The sequence below is a fragment of the Neoarius graeffei genome, chromosome 27 (assembly GCF_027579695.1).
Source record: "Neoarius graeffei isolate fNeoGra1 chromosome 27, fNeoGra1.pri, whole genome shotgun sequence".
Lineage (NCBI taxonomy): Eukaryota > Metazoa > Chordata > Actinopteri > Siluriformes > Ariidae > Neoarius > Neoarius graeffei.
The window spans coordinates 50,723,765-50,741,894 of NC_083595.1; the positions used below are offsets into that span (position 1 = coordinate 50,723,765).

Sequence of the window (18,130 nt, forward strand, 5' to 3'; positions counted from 1 at the left end):
GGCTTTACCCAGGAATTAAACCACCGCTTTTTACGCACACAGGCTGCCTTTGATGTGCATTTCTGTCAATTACTTCATTCTTTGCACGTGAACTTTGTGTTTGTGGCCAGGTCTTTGGGAACAATCGCTCAGGGCGTGAGCTGTAATGTTTTGACGACGCTTTTCCAGAACTCTACATCCGTGTCCTCCAAGCATGACCTTCTGCAGGTTCTCAAAGAGCAGCCGGTGCCTCTTCACCCATCACTGGTATTTATATTCAATAAATACACGACCAAAAAAAAAAACCCACAAGATCTCAAACTGTTGTACTGATTTCCTGCCCAGTGCTGAAATCCCGTGTTCTCTCTGATCTAGAAAAGGTGTTTGATTGAAGAAGTGTACAAGTCCAACTTGTTCTCGGAGCTGCTCGGTGAGATGGGAGCTCAGATCGCGCTGTCTATCCCGTAAGTTGTGTTTTTTAAACTGCATAGTTGAGGTTGGTTTGTGTCGGAGAGAGAGAGAAATCATTTTGAGCGTATGTGAGAAGTTAATAATGTGCAAATTAGAATTGGTCGAGTAGGAAATGAAACACGCCGTGTTGTGCTGCTGTAGGAAAATGATCAAAGACCACGGGCGATTGCTCTAAGACAACGAGGGAGGCTCAGCCTCCTCTAAAAATGACGAACATCGAATCATAGAAATATATGTGCTCAACCCAACTACAGTGCGAAATCATTCCGTTATAACTTTCCCCAGTTCGCCTAATGTGTGCGTGAGTTTTTCCCCCTCGTGACAGCGCGATGCAGCCCAGCCTCAGTGCACTTCAATGGCATTTGGGAGCTCTGCGCTTTTCAATCTCAAAATGCAAGACGATTATTGGACAAATACTGCAAAAACGCCCACCCACGGAGTCCCAGCCTCACATGGGAGGGACATGGCAGTTTCCGCGAGGAGACTGGTGATTGGTGAAAGCGGCCGGATATTTTCTTTGATTGACAGCTCGTTTCAACTATAGACAGGCAGCGGTGAATCTCAGTTCAGTCCCATGCGGATTCGCAAGTGCTGTGGTGTATTGTAAGAGATCAGCTTACATTTCGATTTCATTCATTACATACGGTTTCTACCAGCTTTTTTAGTTTGTATATATTTTCATTGTAAATAAAGTGTAAATATAGTGTTGTCAAGTTTGCTATCTTGGTTCCAGAAATTTCGTTTATTTGAGTGACTGAACTTGAGTGGGCTAGTCAGCTAGCAAGAAAGCTGCGCACGGATGCCAAGCATTGCTGATTTAATTTTGGTGAAGCCATTTGCCAGTCTTCCTTTCGAGGAAAAAATTTAAATTAAAGAGCAGGGTAGACCAACGCCTCAAATTGACTTGGTGAAAAAGGTAGGGAATAATACTCGTTCCTTTCAGTTCTCCTGGTACGAGAAAGTGAATTGGCTAACAGCAAGTGACCCACATCAACAACAGTAAATAGGCTACTTTAGTAATATGTCATGGATGGACCAAAAATATAGAATCTATTTAAAATGTTTATGCTGAGTATATTATATTGGAATATATATTTCTCTGGATATGAATTAAACACAGCTACAATTTGGAAAACATTTTTAAACAAAAACGCAGCCGAGAACATTTCACACTACAGACCTGGATTAAAAGTGAAGGGTTATCAAAATTGTCAATAAAACATTTCTCAGTCAAAATAAGTAAAATATAGGGAAAGTGTCATTGAATGCTGAGGTTCCTGACAAAGAGCTGCTTTCAATAATCACTTTTTAAGCAACATGCCATAATTTTAAAATATAAAATGTTAAAATATACCCCCCGCCCAAACACCACCGTCATGTATATTGGACAGTAGGCTAATGGGCCAAAAGAACCTGTTATTTCACAGTTTGTGACCCTGCCAACAATCAGCCAGATCAGAGGCAAGAGTATGGGCAAAATTGATGTTTTTTTTTTTCTTTTTTCTTTTAAAATCTGGAAATATCGTAACCGACCAGCCTCCCCTGTTTGAAAGACTACCAGCCGCCACTGTCAAAGACGCAGTAGTGTGATGATGCAGTTACTTTTATGACTTGTGTTCCCAAAGCAGCATGTCTGAAGTGTTTTATTCTTCTTATACCGTAGACATTTGTCTTCAGTTACCGTTTTCATTTATTGAGGACCATCACGTTCTCTGTTTATAGTGATATTTAACGTTGTAGAACGTCCTTTAAGACGAGTTAGTTCCTCTTATTGCTTGCATTACAGCAGTGTAACTTCACCACCGTCTGTTTTTCTTTTTCTTGAAGTTAATAAGGTGAAAAAAAAACACAAGCTTGTCATTTTACTGAAAAACTGTAATGATGAACCTCCTTCTTCCAGAAATGCAAAATAAATGTTTACTCTCAGAGCTGCTGTTATAAAAACACCGTACCAATCAGAATTCATTTTTTATTTAATTAAACCAAAACAAATACAACCAAGGGAAGAGGTAGATTTTTTTTTTTAAGTACAAATTAATAAGCCTTTAAAGCTAAATGGCCTTTCGATTTCATAAAATCAGTGAAATTTAGTTCCCTCACAATGAAATGTGGTGATTGTGATATATGTTTATTTCTGTAATTTCTCACAAAATATCAGGCCATTCTGTGGCTGGGAAGTTATTTAATTAATTTGAGGGGATTAAAGCAAATGTGCATGAAATCGCTCGCTTCGCGCAGTCAAGCAGACAGAGGAAGTCCGTGTGTGTGCGCATGCGCAGGTTTCCCTTTGAGCGTGCACTGACAGTTCCATCATTCTGTCGCTAAACGAACAGCTGATCACACCGAGGTGCTCGCTGAGCGCCAATATTTATTAGTTTGGTCCTGCGTTTCCTTTCCTTCGTATAGAACATAACGTCTTTTTTTTCTCGCTTTTCTTTCCGTTACTGTAGTCGGTCTTTCACGTTTCATTCGCACACTCACGTCCTCCATTTTTCTCTCCTGTTTCAAATTTGTATCCCACAATGCCTTGCGTGAACGGGGAAAGCCCACCACGTGATGTGATGCATGACGTAGTATCTTGAATTGGGTCATGGTGAAGCAGGAAAAAATAGCGGAGAATTTAGGGCCACGTGGAGATAAATTCATTAATTGTTCTATTTTAACTCTTTACCCCTTAATGACAACATACTGTATGACGCCGGCGTGTATGCACCATAATGACGACATTTGACGACTCTGAATTTGCCTCTACATATGTATTTTACCCTTTACAGGTATCCCAGGTGAATATTTATGATAAATGTATGAATTTTGAAAAGATAATTGAACGACGGTATATAAAGCGTTTTTGTAAAGTTGCAGTAATCATTTATTGTACACCATTTGACATGAATTATTCATGTAAAATGCGAAGGTTGGTTTTCACACAGGTATTACTCACCTTTCAGACACTACCTCTGAGTTGGTGAATGTTGAAACATAACTTTGAGGTTTTTTTTTTTTTTGTATTCTGTGTCCTGCCCTCTTTTCAAAAATGTATACGTCATGTCATGATTGTTTCAACATAATGAAGGAGAAAACTGATATGAACACAACCTTGTCTTTAGCCTTTTTTTCTTGTAAATATGTTCTAAGGGTGAACAGTATATACATATACAAGAGTGGCTGTAGCAACTGCTTTAAAGGAACAGTCCACCGTACTTCCATAATGAAATATGCTCTTATCTGGATTGAAACGAGCTGCTCCGTACCTATCCGAGCTTTGCGCGACCTCCCAGTCAGTCAGACGCGCTGTCACTCCTGTTAGCAATGTAGCTAGGCTCAGTATGGCCAATGGTATTTTTTGGGGCTGTAGTTAGATGCGACCAAACTCTTCCGCGTTTTTCCTGTTTACATAGGTTTATATGAGCAGTGATATGAAACAAGTTCAGTTACACAAATTGAAACGTAGCGATTTTCTATGCTATGGAAAATCCGCACTATAATGACAGGCATACTAACACCTTCTGCACGCTTCGGCAGCGCATTGATATCTGAGCTCCGTATCAATGCGCTGCCGAAGCGCGCAGAAGGTGTTAGTACGCCTGTCATTATAGTGCGGATTTTCCATAGCATAGAAAATCGCTACGTTTCAATTTGTGTAACTGAACTTGTTTCATATCACTGCTCATATAAACCTATGTAAACAGGAAAAACGCGGAAGAGTTTGGTCGCATCTAACTACAGCCCCAAAAAATCCCATTGGCCATGCTGAGCCTAGCTACATTGCTAACAGGAGTGACAGCACGTCTGACTGCGTCTGACTGACTGGGAGGTCGCGCAAAGCTCGGACAGGTACGGAGCAGCTCGTCTCAATTCAGATAAGAGCATATTTCATTATGGAAGTACGGTGGACTGTTCCTTTAAGGGGTAAAGAGTTTAAAAAAAAAACTACTAATAAAATTGGAAGTCTGTGATTCGAATTCAGTAGCTTTTGGTAATTTTGGTAATAATTGGGTGTCGGGAAAATTCTTTTGATAACCTAAACCTGAAAAATCTGAAAGGCCGTCTCCCTTTAAATGATTTATACAGTATTGATGATTTTGTAGTATGTACACCATACCAATTAGAAGTTTATACACCTCTACTCATTCATTGGTTTTTCTGTATTTGCCATTTTCTACACTGCAGAATAATAGTGAAGACACCAAAAGTCTAAAAGAACATATGGAGCTCACACGGGGCTTTGTGACAAACAAAAAGTGCTTTAAAAAAAATTAGGTGTATATATAAAAATATTTATTTTACATTCTTCAAAGTAACCACCATTCCCCCCCTCCCCCCCAAAAGCTACAGGAATGGCATACTGTATATGAAATAAGGGATATTAAAAAAAAATGAGAACGGTGATAATGGAAATAAAAGAGCAATGGAAAAAGACAAAAAAAGAGAATTCAACACCAATTCTATCAAGTACAGTTGAAATTATGCACTCTGTAGCTGCTGTGTTGAGTAAAAAGAGCCAGTTAGTTTGTTGGTAAAGAGCAGCCTGTTGTTGTTTCGTAGGATGAGTACCATTAAGAGGTTCTCCACAGAGATGATGGACTCCCTCAGGAGAATGATCATTCTGGATCCTCAGTACTTCCTGCTCATGCCCAGGATCAAACTGACCATGCTGGTGGACAGGATGGTGCAGAACCTGGTCAGTCTTTCTTTTAGCGATAAACATGAACTCCATCATGAGCTCTTTCATTTTCATCTCATTATCTCTAGCCGCTTTATCCTGTTCTACAGGGTCGCAGGCGAGCTGGAGCCTATCCCAGCTGACTACGGGCGAAAGGCGGGGTACACCCTGGACAAGTCGCCAGGTCATCACAGGGCTGACACATAGACACAGACAACCATTCACACTCACATTCACACCTACGCTCAATTTAGAGTCACCAGTTAACCTAACCTGCATGTCTTTGGACTGTGGGGGAAACCGGAGCACCCGGAGGAAACCCACGCGGACACGGGGAGAACATGCAAACTCCGCACAGAAAGGCCCTCGCCGGCCACGGGGCTCGAACCCAGGACCTTCTTGCTATGAGGCGACAGCGCTAACCACTACACCACCGTGCCGCCCCTCTTTCATTTTATAAAGGCTAAATTTTTTTTTTTTTACAGTGTGACCTTTTTAACTCGAGAGTCCTTGTCCTTGTGGAATCTTAGATGCTTCTTTTCGCTGTAGCCGTGACTCGGTTTGAAGACGGAATCCAAAAAATACAAAAATTGGGAAAAACAAACCCACGCGTTTAAGACTGCCTTCCAGTTTTGGTTTTGTGTTGTTTTGTGGTATCACTTTCGACATTAAGTGTATCATTAATAATCTTGAAATAGAATCGTGAACACTATGGCAAGATCTTGGTGAGTGTCCTTTTAATGAAAACTAAACAAACACTGACATGTCAGATATGCACAAAGCAACTACAACATTCTTTCTACAAGGTTTATTTGATTTGATTTTTCAGTCTTGGGGATGGTTTTAATGCAACCCCGATTCCAAAAAAGTTGGGACAAAGTACAAATTGTAAATAAAAATGGAATGCAATGATGTGGAAGTTTCAAAATTCCATATTTTATTCAGAATAGAACATAGATGACATCAAATGTTTAAACTGAGAAAATGTATCATTTAAAGAGAAAAATTAGGTGATTTTAAATTTCATGACAACACATCTCAAAAAAGTTGGGACAAGGCCATGTTTCCCACTGTGAGACATCCCCTTTTCTCTTTACAACAGTCTGTAAACGTCTGGGGACTGAGGAGACAAGTTGCTCAAGTTTAGGGATAGGAATGTTAACCCATTCTTGTCTAATGTAGGATTCTAGTTGCTCAACTGTCTTGGGTCTTTTTTTGTCGTATCTTCCGTTTTATGATGCGCCAAATGTTTTCTATGGGTGAAAGATCTGGACTGCAGGCTGGCCAGTTCAGTACCCGGACCCTTCTTCTACGCAGCCATGATGCTGTAATTGATGCAGTATGTGGTTTGGCATTGTCATGTTGGAAAATGCAAGGTCTTCCCTGAAAGAGACGTCGTCTGGATGGGAGCATATGTTGCTCTAGAACCTGGATATACCTTTCAGCATTGATGGTGTCTTTCCAGATGTGTAAGCTGCCCATGCCACATGCACTAATGCAACCCCATGCCATCAGAGATGCAGGCTTCTGAACTGAGCACTGATAACAACTCGGGTCGTCCTTCTCCTCTTTAGTCCGAATGACACGGCGTCCCTGATTTCCATAAAGAACTTCAAATTTTGATTCGTCTGACCACAGAACAGTTTTCCACTTTGCCACAGTCCATTTTAAATGAGCCTTGGCCCAGAGAAGACGTCTGCGCTTCTGGATCATGTTTAGATACGGCTTCTTCTTTGAACTATAGAGTTTTAGCTGGTAACGGCGGATGGCACGGTGAATTGTGTTCACAGATAATGTTCTCTGGAAATATTCCTGAGCCCATTTTGTGATTTCCAATACAGAAGCATGCCTGTATGTGATGCAGTGCCGTCTAAGGGCCCGAAGATCACGGGCACCCAGTATGGTTTTCCGGCCTTGACCCTTACGCACAGAGATTCTTCCAGATTCTCTGAATCTTTTGATGATATTATGCACTGTAGATGATGATATGTTCAAACTCTTTGCAATTTTACACTGTCAAACTCCTTTCTGATATTGCTCCACTATTTGTCGGCGCAGAATTAGGGGGATTGGTGATCCTCTTCCCATCTTTACTTCTGAGAGCCGCTGCCACTCCAAGATGCTCTTTTTATACCCAGTCATGTTAATGACCTATTGCCAATTGACCTAATGAGTTGCAATTTGGTCCTCCAGCTGTTCCTTTTTTGTACCTTTAACTTTTCCAGCCTCTTATTGCCCCTGTCCCAACTTTTTTGAGATGTGTTGCTGTCATGAAATTTCAAATGAGCCAATATTTGGCATGAAATTTCAAAATGTCTCACTTTCGACATTTGATATGTTGTCTATGTTCTCTTGTGAATACAATATCAGTTTTTGAGATTTGTAAATCATTGCATTCCGTTTTTATTTACAATTTGTACTTTGTCCCAACTTTTTTGGAATCGGGGTTGTATTTCATAATGCGATTGCAAATTCAGTTTTGGTTTTGACTTGTTTAGCTATTCTCATTGTTCTGAATTAGATTTTGCATCAATTCCTGATTTATCTTAAAAGGCTATAAAAGGAAAAATGCTGGACCTGATTTGTCTGTCTTTTAGTAAAGTTGTATGTAAATGTTTGCGTAAACCAAACTGAATTAAAACTATCTGCCAGATTTACAAAAGTTTTTATAAATGTCTGATTTATATTTGAACTCGTTAAAGTATGTTGATCACCTGTAAAGTTCAAAATGTGTCCCTGACACAGCTCATTTGCATTTAGTGACACCCACAGAACTCCTTAAAAGGTCATAGTGCACAGACAGCTGGGAGGAGCACGAAACAAGTGATCAGGAGGTTGAAAGACAGAAGTGGAAGTTATTCTGACTCACTTCTATACTACTACTACTAATAAGCAAGCTCTAAATCTTCTATAAGCTGAGATGTTTGTTTACGGTTTACATCTCTGCGCAGACAGACCAGCCCGTCCTCTGTTTATACCTTTTTCTTTTGTCATAATTAAATGAATAGTTTGATTTGTCTTAATTTATGGGGGTTCTTTTTTTTTATTTCTTAATTAATGCCAGTAGGGCGGCACGGTGGTGTAGTGGTTAGCGCTGTCGCCTCACAGCAAGAAGGTCCTGGGTTCGAGCCCCGTGGCCGGCGAGGGCCTTTCTGTGTGGAGTTTGTATGTTCTCCCCGTGTCCGCGTGGGTTTCCTCCGGGTGCTCCGGTTTCCCCCACAGTCCAAAGACATGCAGGTTAGGTTAACTGGTGACTCTAAATTGACCGTAGGTGTGAATGTGAGTGTGAATGGTTGTCTGTGTCTATGTGTCAGCCCTGTGATGACCTGGCGACTTGTCCAGGGTGTACCCCGCCTTTCGCCTGTAGTCAGCTGGGATAGGCTCCAGCTCGCCTGCGACCCTGTAGAACAGGATAAAGCAGCTAGAGATAATGAATGAGATGCCAGTGAAATAAAACGACTGGTTTTCACTAAATGGTGCTCTTAGTCCCTGACTGAGTGAACTAGCATGAGGATAGAAACTCTACAACTCAAGTCGCTTTGAATAAGAACCCTGTAAACATAATAAAAACTAGATACAGACTGTGACTAAACTCTCAGTAATTTGTGCGAGCTGACCTTTGTTTATTGAAGGTCAAGAAAAAGTTGCACCTTGCTGCCCTGAACAAAATAAAAAAAACGATGTGGAAAAAATCATGAAAATTGACAGTCATCAGTGATTGGGGGAAAAAGCCCGTTTTTCATGGATAATTCTGGATCAGTGATCCAGATCGGCACCAAAAGTCAAAGCAATGTAATTCAGCTCAGAGATATTCTTCATGTGAAATTTGATTGAAAACTGCGGCACGGTGGTGTAGTGGTTAGCACGGTCACCTCACAGCAAGAAGGTTCTGGGTTCGAGCCCAGCAGCCGATGGGGGCCTTTCAGTGTGGAGTTTGCATGTTCTCCCTGTGTCTACGTGGGTTTCCTCCGGAAGTCCAAAGGCATGCAGGTTATGATAATTGGTGGCTCTAAATTGACCGTAGGTGTGAATGTGAGTGTGAATGGTTGTTTGTCTCTGTGTGTCAGCCCTGCGATGATCTGGCGACTTGTCCAGGGTCAAGTACCCCGCCTTTCGCCCGTAGTCAGCTGGGATAGGCTCCAGCTTCCCCGTGACCCTGCACAGGAAAAGTGGCTACAGATGATGGATGGATGAAAACTGAGGGGGAGATAGTGTCCTAATAAACCGTTAGGAGAATAATAATAATAAAGTAGAAAGATCCTGAGTGAGGGTAATAATTTGCGCCAGCGCTGCTAGCATAAATTAACAAGGACTTTAAACTCCATAGTATATTCCAGGTATAAATGCGCAGTAATCCGTCCAAATTAAATGATTTCAAGTCGAGATTTCGATCAGTTAGACTACGTTCAGACTGCACCCTGAAACGACCCATATCCGGGTTTTTTTTGCCCATATGCGACCTGTATCCGATTTGTTATTGACAATCTGAACGACACAGATCCGATTTTTTTTTCACATGCGACCCAGGCTGCTTGGATATGTGGTCCTAATTCCGATGCAGATCCGTTATTTTCACATGCGACTGCAGTCTGACCGGACAGGTCGCATTCATGCGACCTACACGTCATCAACAAGAGACAAACGTCACTATTCTGCGTTGGCTAATCCCGCCTCTTTGGTGGAAAACAACAACATTTGTACAGTTTTCAGAATTTAAATAGACTTTTATAGAATTGATCAAGCTAATGGTGAATTTGGTAGGGACCTGGATGTTGATCTGTTAGCCTGATTAAATAAAACAGTTTCTATAACTGATTTATAACTTAAACCATCCTGTATTACAAGATTATAAGATTGTTCTGGAAATTTCCAGTAATTTGACACCTTCGGTCTCATTAGTCTGCTGCCCACATTAATCAGATTATTGTGCGAGTTCCGCCGCCGCCACAAAAACCACATCGCCAGGTCTCGCCTCATCTCCATCGCAAACTGCACTGGTGTTTCTGCACCTTGAGCCAGCGCTGAGAGAAGTTGCAGAATTCAACTGGCTATAAACAATCTAAATAAATATTTATAAAAATGTAGAAAAAGTTTATTAATATGACGAAATAAATATGTGCAAATTATTAAGCCTGAATTAAGAGTTTGGTAATACAGTGGCCGTATCCCAAATGACTGGCTACTGAAGCTCGAGTGCACTATATAGAGTTTAAAAATCCATTACTTCCTAGTAACATGTAGTGCACTTGTATAGAAATTAGAGAGACATTTAGGAGTCAACCCTCGTTACCAGGCTACACGTTTTCATTTCAGTTCAGAAACAAAAACACACACGAGACCTCACACTTTAACACTAGCCAGATAATTAAACAAACAAAAAAATCATTAAACTTGAAGAGTGCGCTTTTTTTTTGTTTACGTATTACGTAGATGTGCTTATTATGTGTCAATTTGCGCATGCGGGACACTTTGGGGTCGTTTTCCGTTCATATTGGAGATCGCATACAAGTCTCATATAATTGGTAATGTGAATGGCCTAACAAAAAAATCGGATTTCACAACAAATCGGATATGGGTCATTTCAGGTTGCAGTCTGAACGTAGTGTTAGTCCTTTTTAGTCATAAATTTCCACACACTCGAGAGCACAAGTAGGATAAGGAACGTTTTTCTGAATTTTTACCAATAATTTTTACCTTTCTTATCCAGCTTGATAAATGATGCTTGTTCAGCTTTTCCTGAGATAAATGTAGCTAAATACCAAATCATGTGATGTCCATCCATCTATCCATCACTATACCGTGTGATATTTCCCTGTTTAGGGCCTGAACACAGGGACGTACACTGAGGTGGAGTTCCGTTCTTTGGGAATTATGGCGACGTTTGTCGTGGACGCAGTCTTCATGCAGCTGGACAGAAGGTTCTTCGTGGACAGCATTGAGTTTCTCCGAGGTTTCTGTTATGATGCTAGTAAAAGAGACGCAATGGCGTCGATGCTGCAGGAAGCCGGGACGTTCGGGTGAGCAAAAATGCTACAAGGAAGTCATGGGAGATGTTTTTATACGATGGGAAACACTAGAACTCATCGTTTTGAATAAGCAGTCATTGCTTTCATGATTTATTCTTGAATTATCTTCACTATAAAAAAAATGAGACTCTCTCTTCGTTGATTTAATTTCTTGTCTTTTTTTTTCTTTTTTAAATAAAAGCCCAGTCCAAACGTGGAACACAACAACCCTGATTCAAGTGGACCGCTTCCTGTTCTTCCTACCACAAGAGATCATCCAGCTGATTCCTCCGGTACGTCGTTTTATCAGTCTTTTAAATCTGTTAAGTCAGGAATAAAACTCGTACCGTCATACTGTTAGAGGAAAATAATCAAAGATAGGGAGGCGGCATGAAGCAGAGTCACTGTTGCCATGCTACACTGATGATTTTCCTATCACAGCACATCCTGAGGTGTTTTATTCCTTTTACAGGACAACAATTGTTCGTCATTTTAAAATGTTCACTTATTAAAGAACGACACATCGTACTTTTTTATTAATTTGTAGTTACGTTTAATGTTCTGGAGCGTCCGTGACGCAAGTTAGTCCCGTTATCACTTGTGTTATAACGGCTATAAACATCGTTCTTTCACCAGCTTCTCTTTTTGAAGTTAGATAAATCCCATATCTTGTCACATTAATGAGAAACCGCGACACCTAGACACCTTCCCAGGGCGTGAATCGAAGTCACAGCTTTAACTCTAACTGACCGACACTGGAGACTCCTTCCATAGATGTTAAATAAAATAATGTTCTTCCAGGAAAATTCACCATATCGCCAATTCTAGTCTGTAGAAATCTCTGTGTAAGAGGTTGCCATGGAAAAGATAACACATTAGAACAAGCGCAGTAATATAAGATTCAAGATTTTTATTTGTCATATACACAATAACAGACACAGCGGTTTATTATTGGGTAATGAAATTCTTATTTTGCAACTGCCCGACCAAACTACACTTACCAAAATAAAAATAAAAAGAAATATATGAGTGATTCCACGCTTATGGGTACTGAAATGGGGACATTAACTTATTCACCTAAAACCATTTCTTTTTTTACCATCAGGTCACAAAACATGTAATCTTTAATGAATGATATGTTAAAAGATAAATTTAATTTTCTGAGATGTAATAAAAACATATTTATATGCCAAAGTCAAGCCTATGAGTTCCAAAATGATGTCTGTTACATTACTTCTGTTACGATTGTCCATCTCGCGTCTGTTACAAATTAATTACAATCTAGCTCTATACCATGTTAATCTTATTGAAAGAATGTGTATGTTTATTCTACTACACATGTTTATTAATTATATTTGCTAAAACATCACCTTCCTATGTTTCAAAAAGTAATTCTACATTGTTAAAATTGAGAATATATATGTCCACAACACTTCTGTTACGTTCTGACTTTGGCATATAAATATGTTTTTATTACATCTCAGAAAATTAAAGTTATCTTTTAACATATCATTCATTAAAGATTACATGTTTTGTGACCTGATGGTAAAAAAAAGAAATGGTTTTAGGTGAATTTTTAAAAATAAGTTCATGTCCCCATTTCAGTACCCATAAGCGTGGAATCACTCATATATAAAATATGAAATATAAAATATAAAGTGCATATGGAATGCAAAATATAAAGGTAGAGTGAAAAATGATAACATTAAAAAAAAAAGGGGGGGGGCAAACAAACAGTGTGCAAACATAGAGGTAGATATACTGTGCAATGTCTTGTGCAAAATTGCTAATATAATCCGTGGCTCAAAGCCTGATGGAAATATAGAGGTAGATGGTGATTATAATCCGTGATTCAAAAGCCTGATGGCCTGGGGGTAAAAACTGTTCGTCAGTCCAGTAGTCCTTGCTTTCACACTCCTGTAGTGTCTGCCAGATGGTAGGAGCGTGAATAGTCTGTGTTGTGGGTGTGTTTGGTCCCTGATGATGCTCTGTGCCCTTTTTGTGACCTGGGTGTTGTAAATGTCCTGTAGTGGGGGGAGGACAGCTCCACTCTGCCATTTTAATGACGTGCTGGAGAGCCTTTCTGTCCTGAGTTGTGCAGTTCCCGTACCACACAGTGATGGAATTTGTCAGGACGCTCTCCACTGTGCACCTGTAGAAGTTGCTGAGGAGTTTGGTGGACAGTCCAAATTTCCTCAGCTTCCTCAGGAAGAAGAGTCTCTTACATTAAATACATCTGATACATTAAATATGTGATTTAATGTATAGGAAACGAATAAATGACCTTCTGACCAATCAGGATCTAGATTGTGAAAAAGGGATTTGTCTCCGCAGGCTCTGATGAGTCTGGAGCGGGTTGAGAGGCTGTTGAGCAGTCAGAAGCAGTGGGAGAGCGGAGACGTCGGCTCGCTGTGTGAACGCGGCGATGATGACGACGCACTCTTATTTAAAAAGCAGTTTGTGCTTCAGTACTTTTTAGCGTCCCAGCTTCAGCAAGCCTGTGAGTACCTCACTTTTTATATTAAATAGTACAGCAGAGTGACGTGATGTGATGTGATGTGATAACACAGCAAACAATAACATCTTAGCAAGTGAAAATAACTTGAATATCGTCAAATGTGTCTAATAGCACCTGTTATATGAGGAGTCAACTAAGTATACAGCGTTCCCGCTCTGCTCTGAAAAACATTCTCCACTTTTTTCCTTAAAAAATCAAGTCACAGAAGTATTCTTCACTTTTTCTTCACTGGGTCTGTTGTTTTTTTTTCCCCTGAGTTACCAGTTTCTCAAAGTTGACTTAATAGAGGTTTATACCAACCAAACTGGCACAGGTCAAATATTTGTACGGCTACAGCTCGGCCTCTCCATTACATATAAAAATTTAGGCTCCATGCACTCCAGACTCGAATAGAAAGGCTTGATTTTGGGCAGCTTGTGCACCATCAGGCCAAAACAAACCTCTTTTAGTTTGAGCTTACTGAAGGTTATTTGAGCAGGGAATTATTCAAAAGAGGTATTCGGACTCCCTTTACCTTTTACTTCAATACAAAACTTGATTTATAATTGAACAGAGTCGGGAAAAATCTTGGACCAACCAACAGTGAAGGAATTTGATTTTCTTGTTGATTTACAAACCGAATACAGAATGGCACAGCGCTTTACATCGTACGTTCGCCGCAGGGACTCAACACACCATGCCCCCTGAAACAGGGCTCCCTTCAGTCACTTGCTGGCTGACAGCACTTTCACTTTAGCAAGGTTTTTGTTTTTTTGACCGACCCCTGTATTACTGACACTGTCCGATGCGCTCGGGGACGGTCGGGGAAGTCTGATCAATCCTGTGGGAGGAGTAGTGATTTATGTGAAATTGCACGTGACCCCTCTGTAGCCTCCTCCATAGTAGGTGGCCCCACCTAGTGAACAACTCTTGCTGGAATGTCTTTAGAGTCTTCTGGGTGAGTTTCAGTGAAAACGTTTCAGCAGTTTACGAAGAGTAGCGTTTAATGTGACAAGCCACCCCAAAATTTCAGACGCCCATAAAATCGTAAATATGACAGGTGGTGCTACCATCTTGACAACTTTTATGCACACCCACCTGGGGAACATTGTATGTGAGTTTGAGCAAAATCCGATCGATCCTGTAGGAGCAGTAGTGGATTTTTATTATTATTTTTGGATAACTTGTGGACAGACGGCGCGTGATCGCAAAAGCTCATCCGGCCTCGCCTATGGCTGGATCAGCTAAACATAACAATGGATTAGATATTTGCAAATGGTAAAGATTGGATTTGGAAGCAAATTTATTTTGGGATTTTGGAAGTGTTTCCATATAAAGAGACTTTTTGTTGTTGTTAGGAATTATTTTATTGTATTGATTCATTATATTTGCAATAAGTGATTTTAAAGACATTTTTAACCAAAGTGTTTGAGTATAAAAAATAATAATAATCTTAGAAGTTTTTACAGAAAATGATATCTGATGGGTTTCGGCTGATGCTCGTGGTTTCAGTATCAGAAAAGAATCCGTGGTATCGTGCCGTTTCTAATCCTTCGTTCTCGGATCGACTTTGCTGTAACTAGCTGATAGACTAAAATTAGTTTTTGTCAGGAATAATTAATTTTTCACTTTTATTTAGCATCCACATAGATAAACTACAACCAATCTCAAAGCTTTTTCTTTCTTTCTTTCTTTCTTTCTTTCTTTCTTTCTTTCTTTCTTTCTTTCTTTCTTTCTTTCTTTTCTTTCTTTCCTTTCTCTTTATTTTTCCTTTCTCTTCTTTTTCCTTCTTTCTTTCTTTCTTTCTTTCTTTCTTTCTTTCTTTCTCTTTCCTTTCTCTTTCTTTCCTTTCTCTTTCCTTTCTCTTTATTTTTCCTTTCTCTTTTTTTCCTTTCTCTTTTTCCTTTTTCTTTCTTTTTCTTTTTCCTTCTCTCTCCTCTCTTTATTTTTCATTTCTCTTCTTTCTCTTTTCTTTCTTTCTTTCTTTCTTTCTTTCTTTCTTTCTTTCTTTCTTTCTCTTTTTCCTTCTCTCTTTATTTTTCCTTTCTCTTCTTTTCCTTTTCTCTTTCTCTTTTTTCTTTTTCTTTTTTTCTCTTTCTTGTTTGCTTGTTTGTAGCTGGTTGTTTTACTCGCACTTTTTTTCTTTCACGAATCTAACACAGTATAATGTATATGATGAAGCAGATCTCTAATAATATAACCTGAACTGGTCCCTACAGTGTCTCGCTCAGCCTCCAGCACGCTTCCATCCTGTGAGAGCGTACAGGTGACCGGGCCGCCTGTCTGGCCCGTGAGCAGCCTCGCAAACATGTCCTCGTCAGCTTTCCGCCAGTGTCTGGAGCTCCTCGGCCAGGATCCGTCCTTCACCTCCGACCAGCTCTCACTGCTGCTCCACAAAACCAAAGAGGCAACTGATTTTACCACACCATTAAATTTAAATGGCGTAAACTGTTCTGTCGTAGTTCAGATGTCAATCTTTATAATGGATGATCTTTATATAAAAAAAGAAGTGGATTGTTTTTGGGTGTATGACTTTGAATTGTGATGAGAAGTGCAGTAATTTCTGATAGTCAGTAATCATCAAACGGGTCAAATTAAACAGTCGGACTGAGGGAATAATGGTTTTCTGAGACTGGAAGTATTCCAGGGAAAGGCTTTGGATCCAGCTCCCATGATAAAGTGGCGAAGATGAGCACAGTGTACAGTAGTGACGAGTGTAACGCAGTAGATGCAGCACGAGCATGATATTTATTGTGAATAAAAAATTCGTATTGTAGTGATGTACACACCTTGATGCTTGTAGTTGCCCTTTCTTAATGTCTGTGTCATGTGATTGTGTGTGATATTACAGTGTAAGATGTGTGTGTGCAGGTGTACGGAGCCGTTTCCTCGTTCACGCCGTCCGTTATCGCTCAGCTGGGCCACATCGCCACGCAGCTTTCACTGGACGAATTGGCGTTGCTCAGACTGTCCGAAATTCTCGCCATTGCACCTTTAGGAGCTGTTAGCACCTGGACCAGAAAGCAGGTATAAGCAGATACCAACTTCACAACACTGTGCCATTGTGTCAATACGTAGCCAGAAATTTATACAATAATAGCCTAGCTAGCTAAAAATACAGCGGGGAAAATAAGTATTGAACGCGTCAATATTTTTCTCAATAAATATATTTCTGATGGGGCTACTGATATGAAATTTTCACCAGATGTCGGTAACAACCCAAGTAATTCAGACGTACAAAGAAATCAAAATGTGTATGTCCATAAATTAAGCGTAATAAAGTGGATTGACACAGGGATTAAGTATTGAACACGCTTACTGAAATGTATTTATTTAATACTTGGTAGAAAAGCCTTTGTTGGTAATGACGGCTTCAAGACGCCTCCTGGATGGAGAAACTAGCTGCACGCATTGCTCAGGTGTGATTTTTTTTTTTTTTTTTTTTTGGTCCATTCTTCCACACAAACGGTCTTCAAATCTTGAAGGTTCCATGGGCCTCTTCTATGAACTCTGATCTTCAGTTCTTTCCATAGATTTTCAATTGGATTCAAGTCAGGTGATTGACTGGGCCGTTCTAGCAGCTTTATTTTCTTTCTCTGAAACCAGTCGAGAGTTTCCTTGGCTGTGTGTTTGGGATCATTGTCTTGCTGAAATGTCCACCATTGTTTCATCTTCAGCATCCTGGTAGATGGCAGCAGATTCTTATCAAGAATGTCTCGGTACGTTTCTCCATTCATCCTTCCTTCAATGATGTGAAGTCTGCCAGTACCATGTGCTGAAAAACAGCCCCAACACCATGATGTTCCCACCTCCAAACGTCACTGTTGGTATGGTGTGTTTGGGGTGATGTGCAGTGCCATTTCTCCTCCAAACATGGTGGACATCCAAAGAGTTCAATTTTGATCTCATCTACTAGTGCATCTCAAAAAATTAGAATATTGTGAAAAAGTTCAATATTTTCCATCAGTTATTTAAGAAAGTGAAAATGTTATATATTATAGACTCATTACACATAAACTAAAATGTTTCAAGCATTGTTCTATTTTAATTTTAATCAGTATGGCATACAGTACAAAAACATTAAAAAAAACCATTTCAAAATATTAGAATATTTCATTTCGAGTTTGAGTAAAACAGTATGAACACAGTGTATCTCTCGGTCTAGTTCAGTACACACAACCACAATCATGGGGGAGACTGCTGACTTGACTGTTGTCCAGAAGATGATCACTGATGCCCTCCACAAGGAGGGTAAGCCACAAAAGGTTATTGCTGAAAAGGGTGGCTGGAAAAGGTGCACAAGCAACAGGGATGGCCACAGTCTTGAGAGGATTGTCAAGAAAAGTTGATTCAAGAACTTGGGAGAGCTTCACAAGGAGTGGACTGAGGCTGATGTCAGTGTATCAAGACCCATCACGAACAGACATCTTCAAGAAAGGGGATACAACTTTCGCATTCCTAATATCAAGCTACTCCTGAGCCAGAGACAATGTCAGAAGTGTCTTATCTGGGCTA

General features: G+C 40.0%; 1 protein-coding gene across 1 annotated transcript in view; it reads left to right on the forward strand.

Moving 5' to 3' along the window:
• strc1 (stereocilin 1) overlaps positions 1 to 18,130 on the forward strand; it is a 46,556-nt gene that overhangs the window by 17,861 nt on the left and 10,565 nt on the right. Inside the window, exons 13-20 of the mRNA XM_060911562.1 lie at positions 111 to 246; positions 355 to 443; positions 4,996 to 5,131; positions 10,934 to 11,130; positions 11,321 to 11,411; positions 13,453 to 13,618; positions 15,835 to 16,022; positions 16,487 to 16,642. Of these exons, the coding sequence (XP_060767545.1) occupies positions 111 to 246; positions 355 to 443; positions 4,996 to 5,131; positions 10,934 to 11,130; positions 11,321 to 11,411; positions 13,453 to 13,618; positions 15,835 to 16,022; positions 16,487 to 16,642 (1,159 nt within the window). The remainder of the gene's footprint in view (positions 1 to 110; positions 247 to 354; positions 444 to 4,995; positions 5,132 to 10,933; positions 11,131 to 11,320; positions 11,412 to 13,452; positions 13,619 to 15,834; positions 16,023 to 16,486; positions 16,643 to 18,130) is intronic.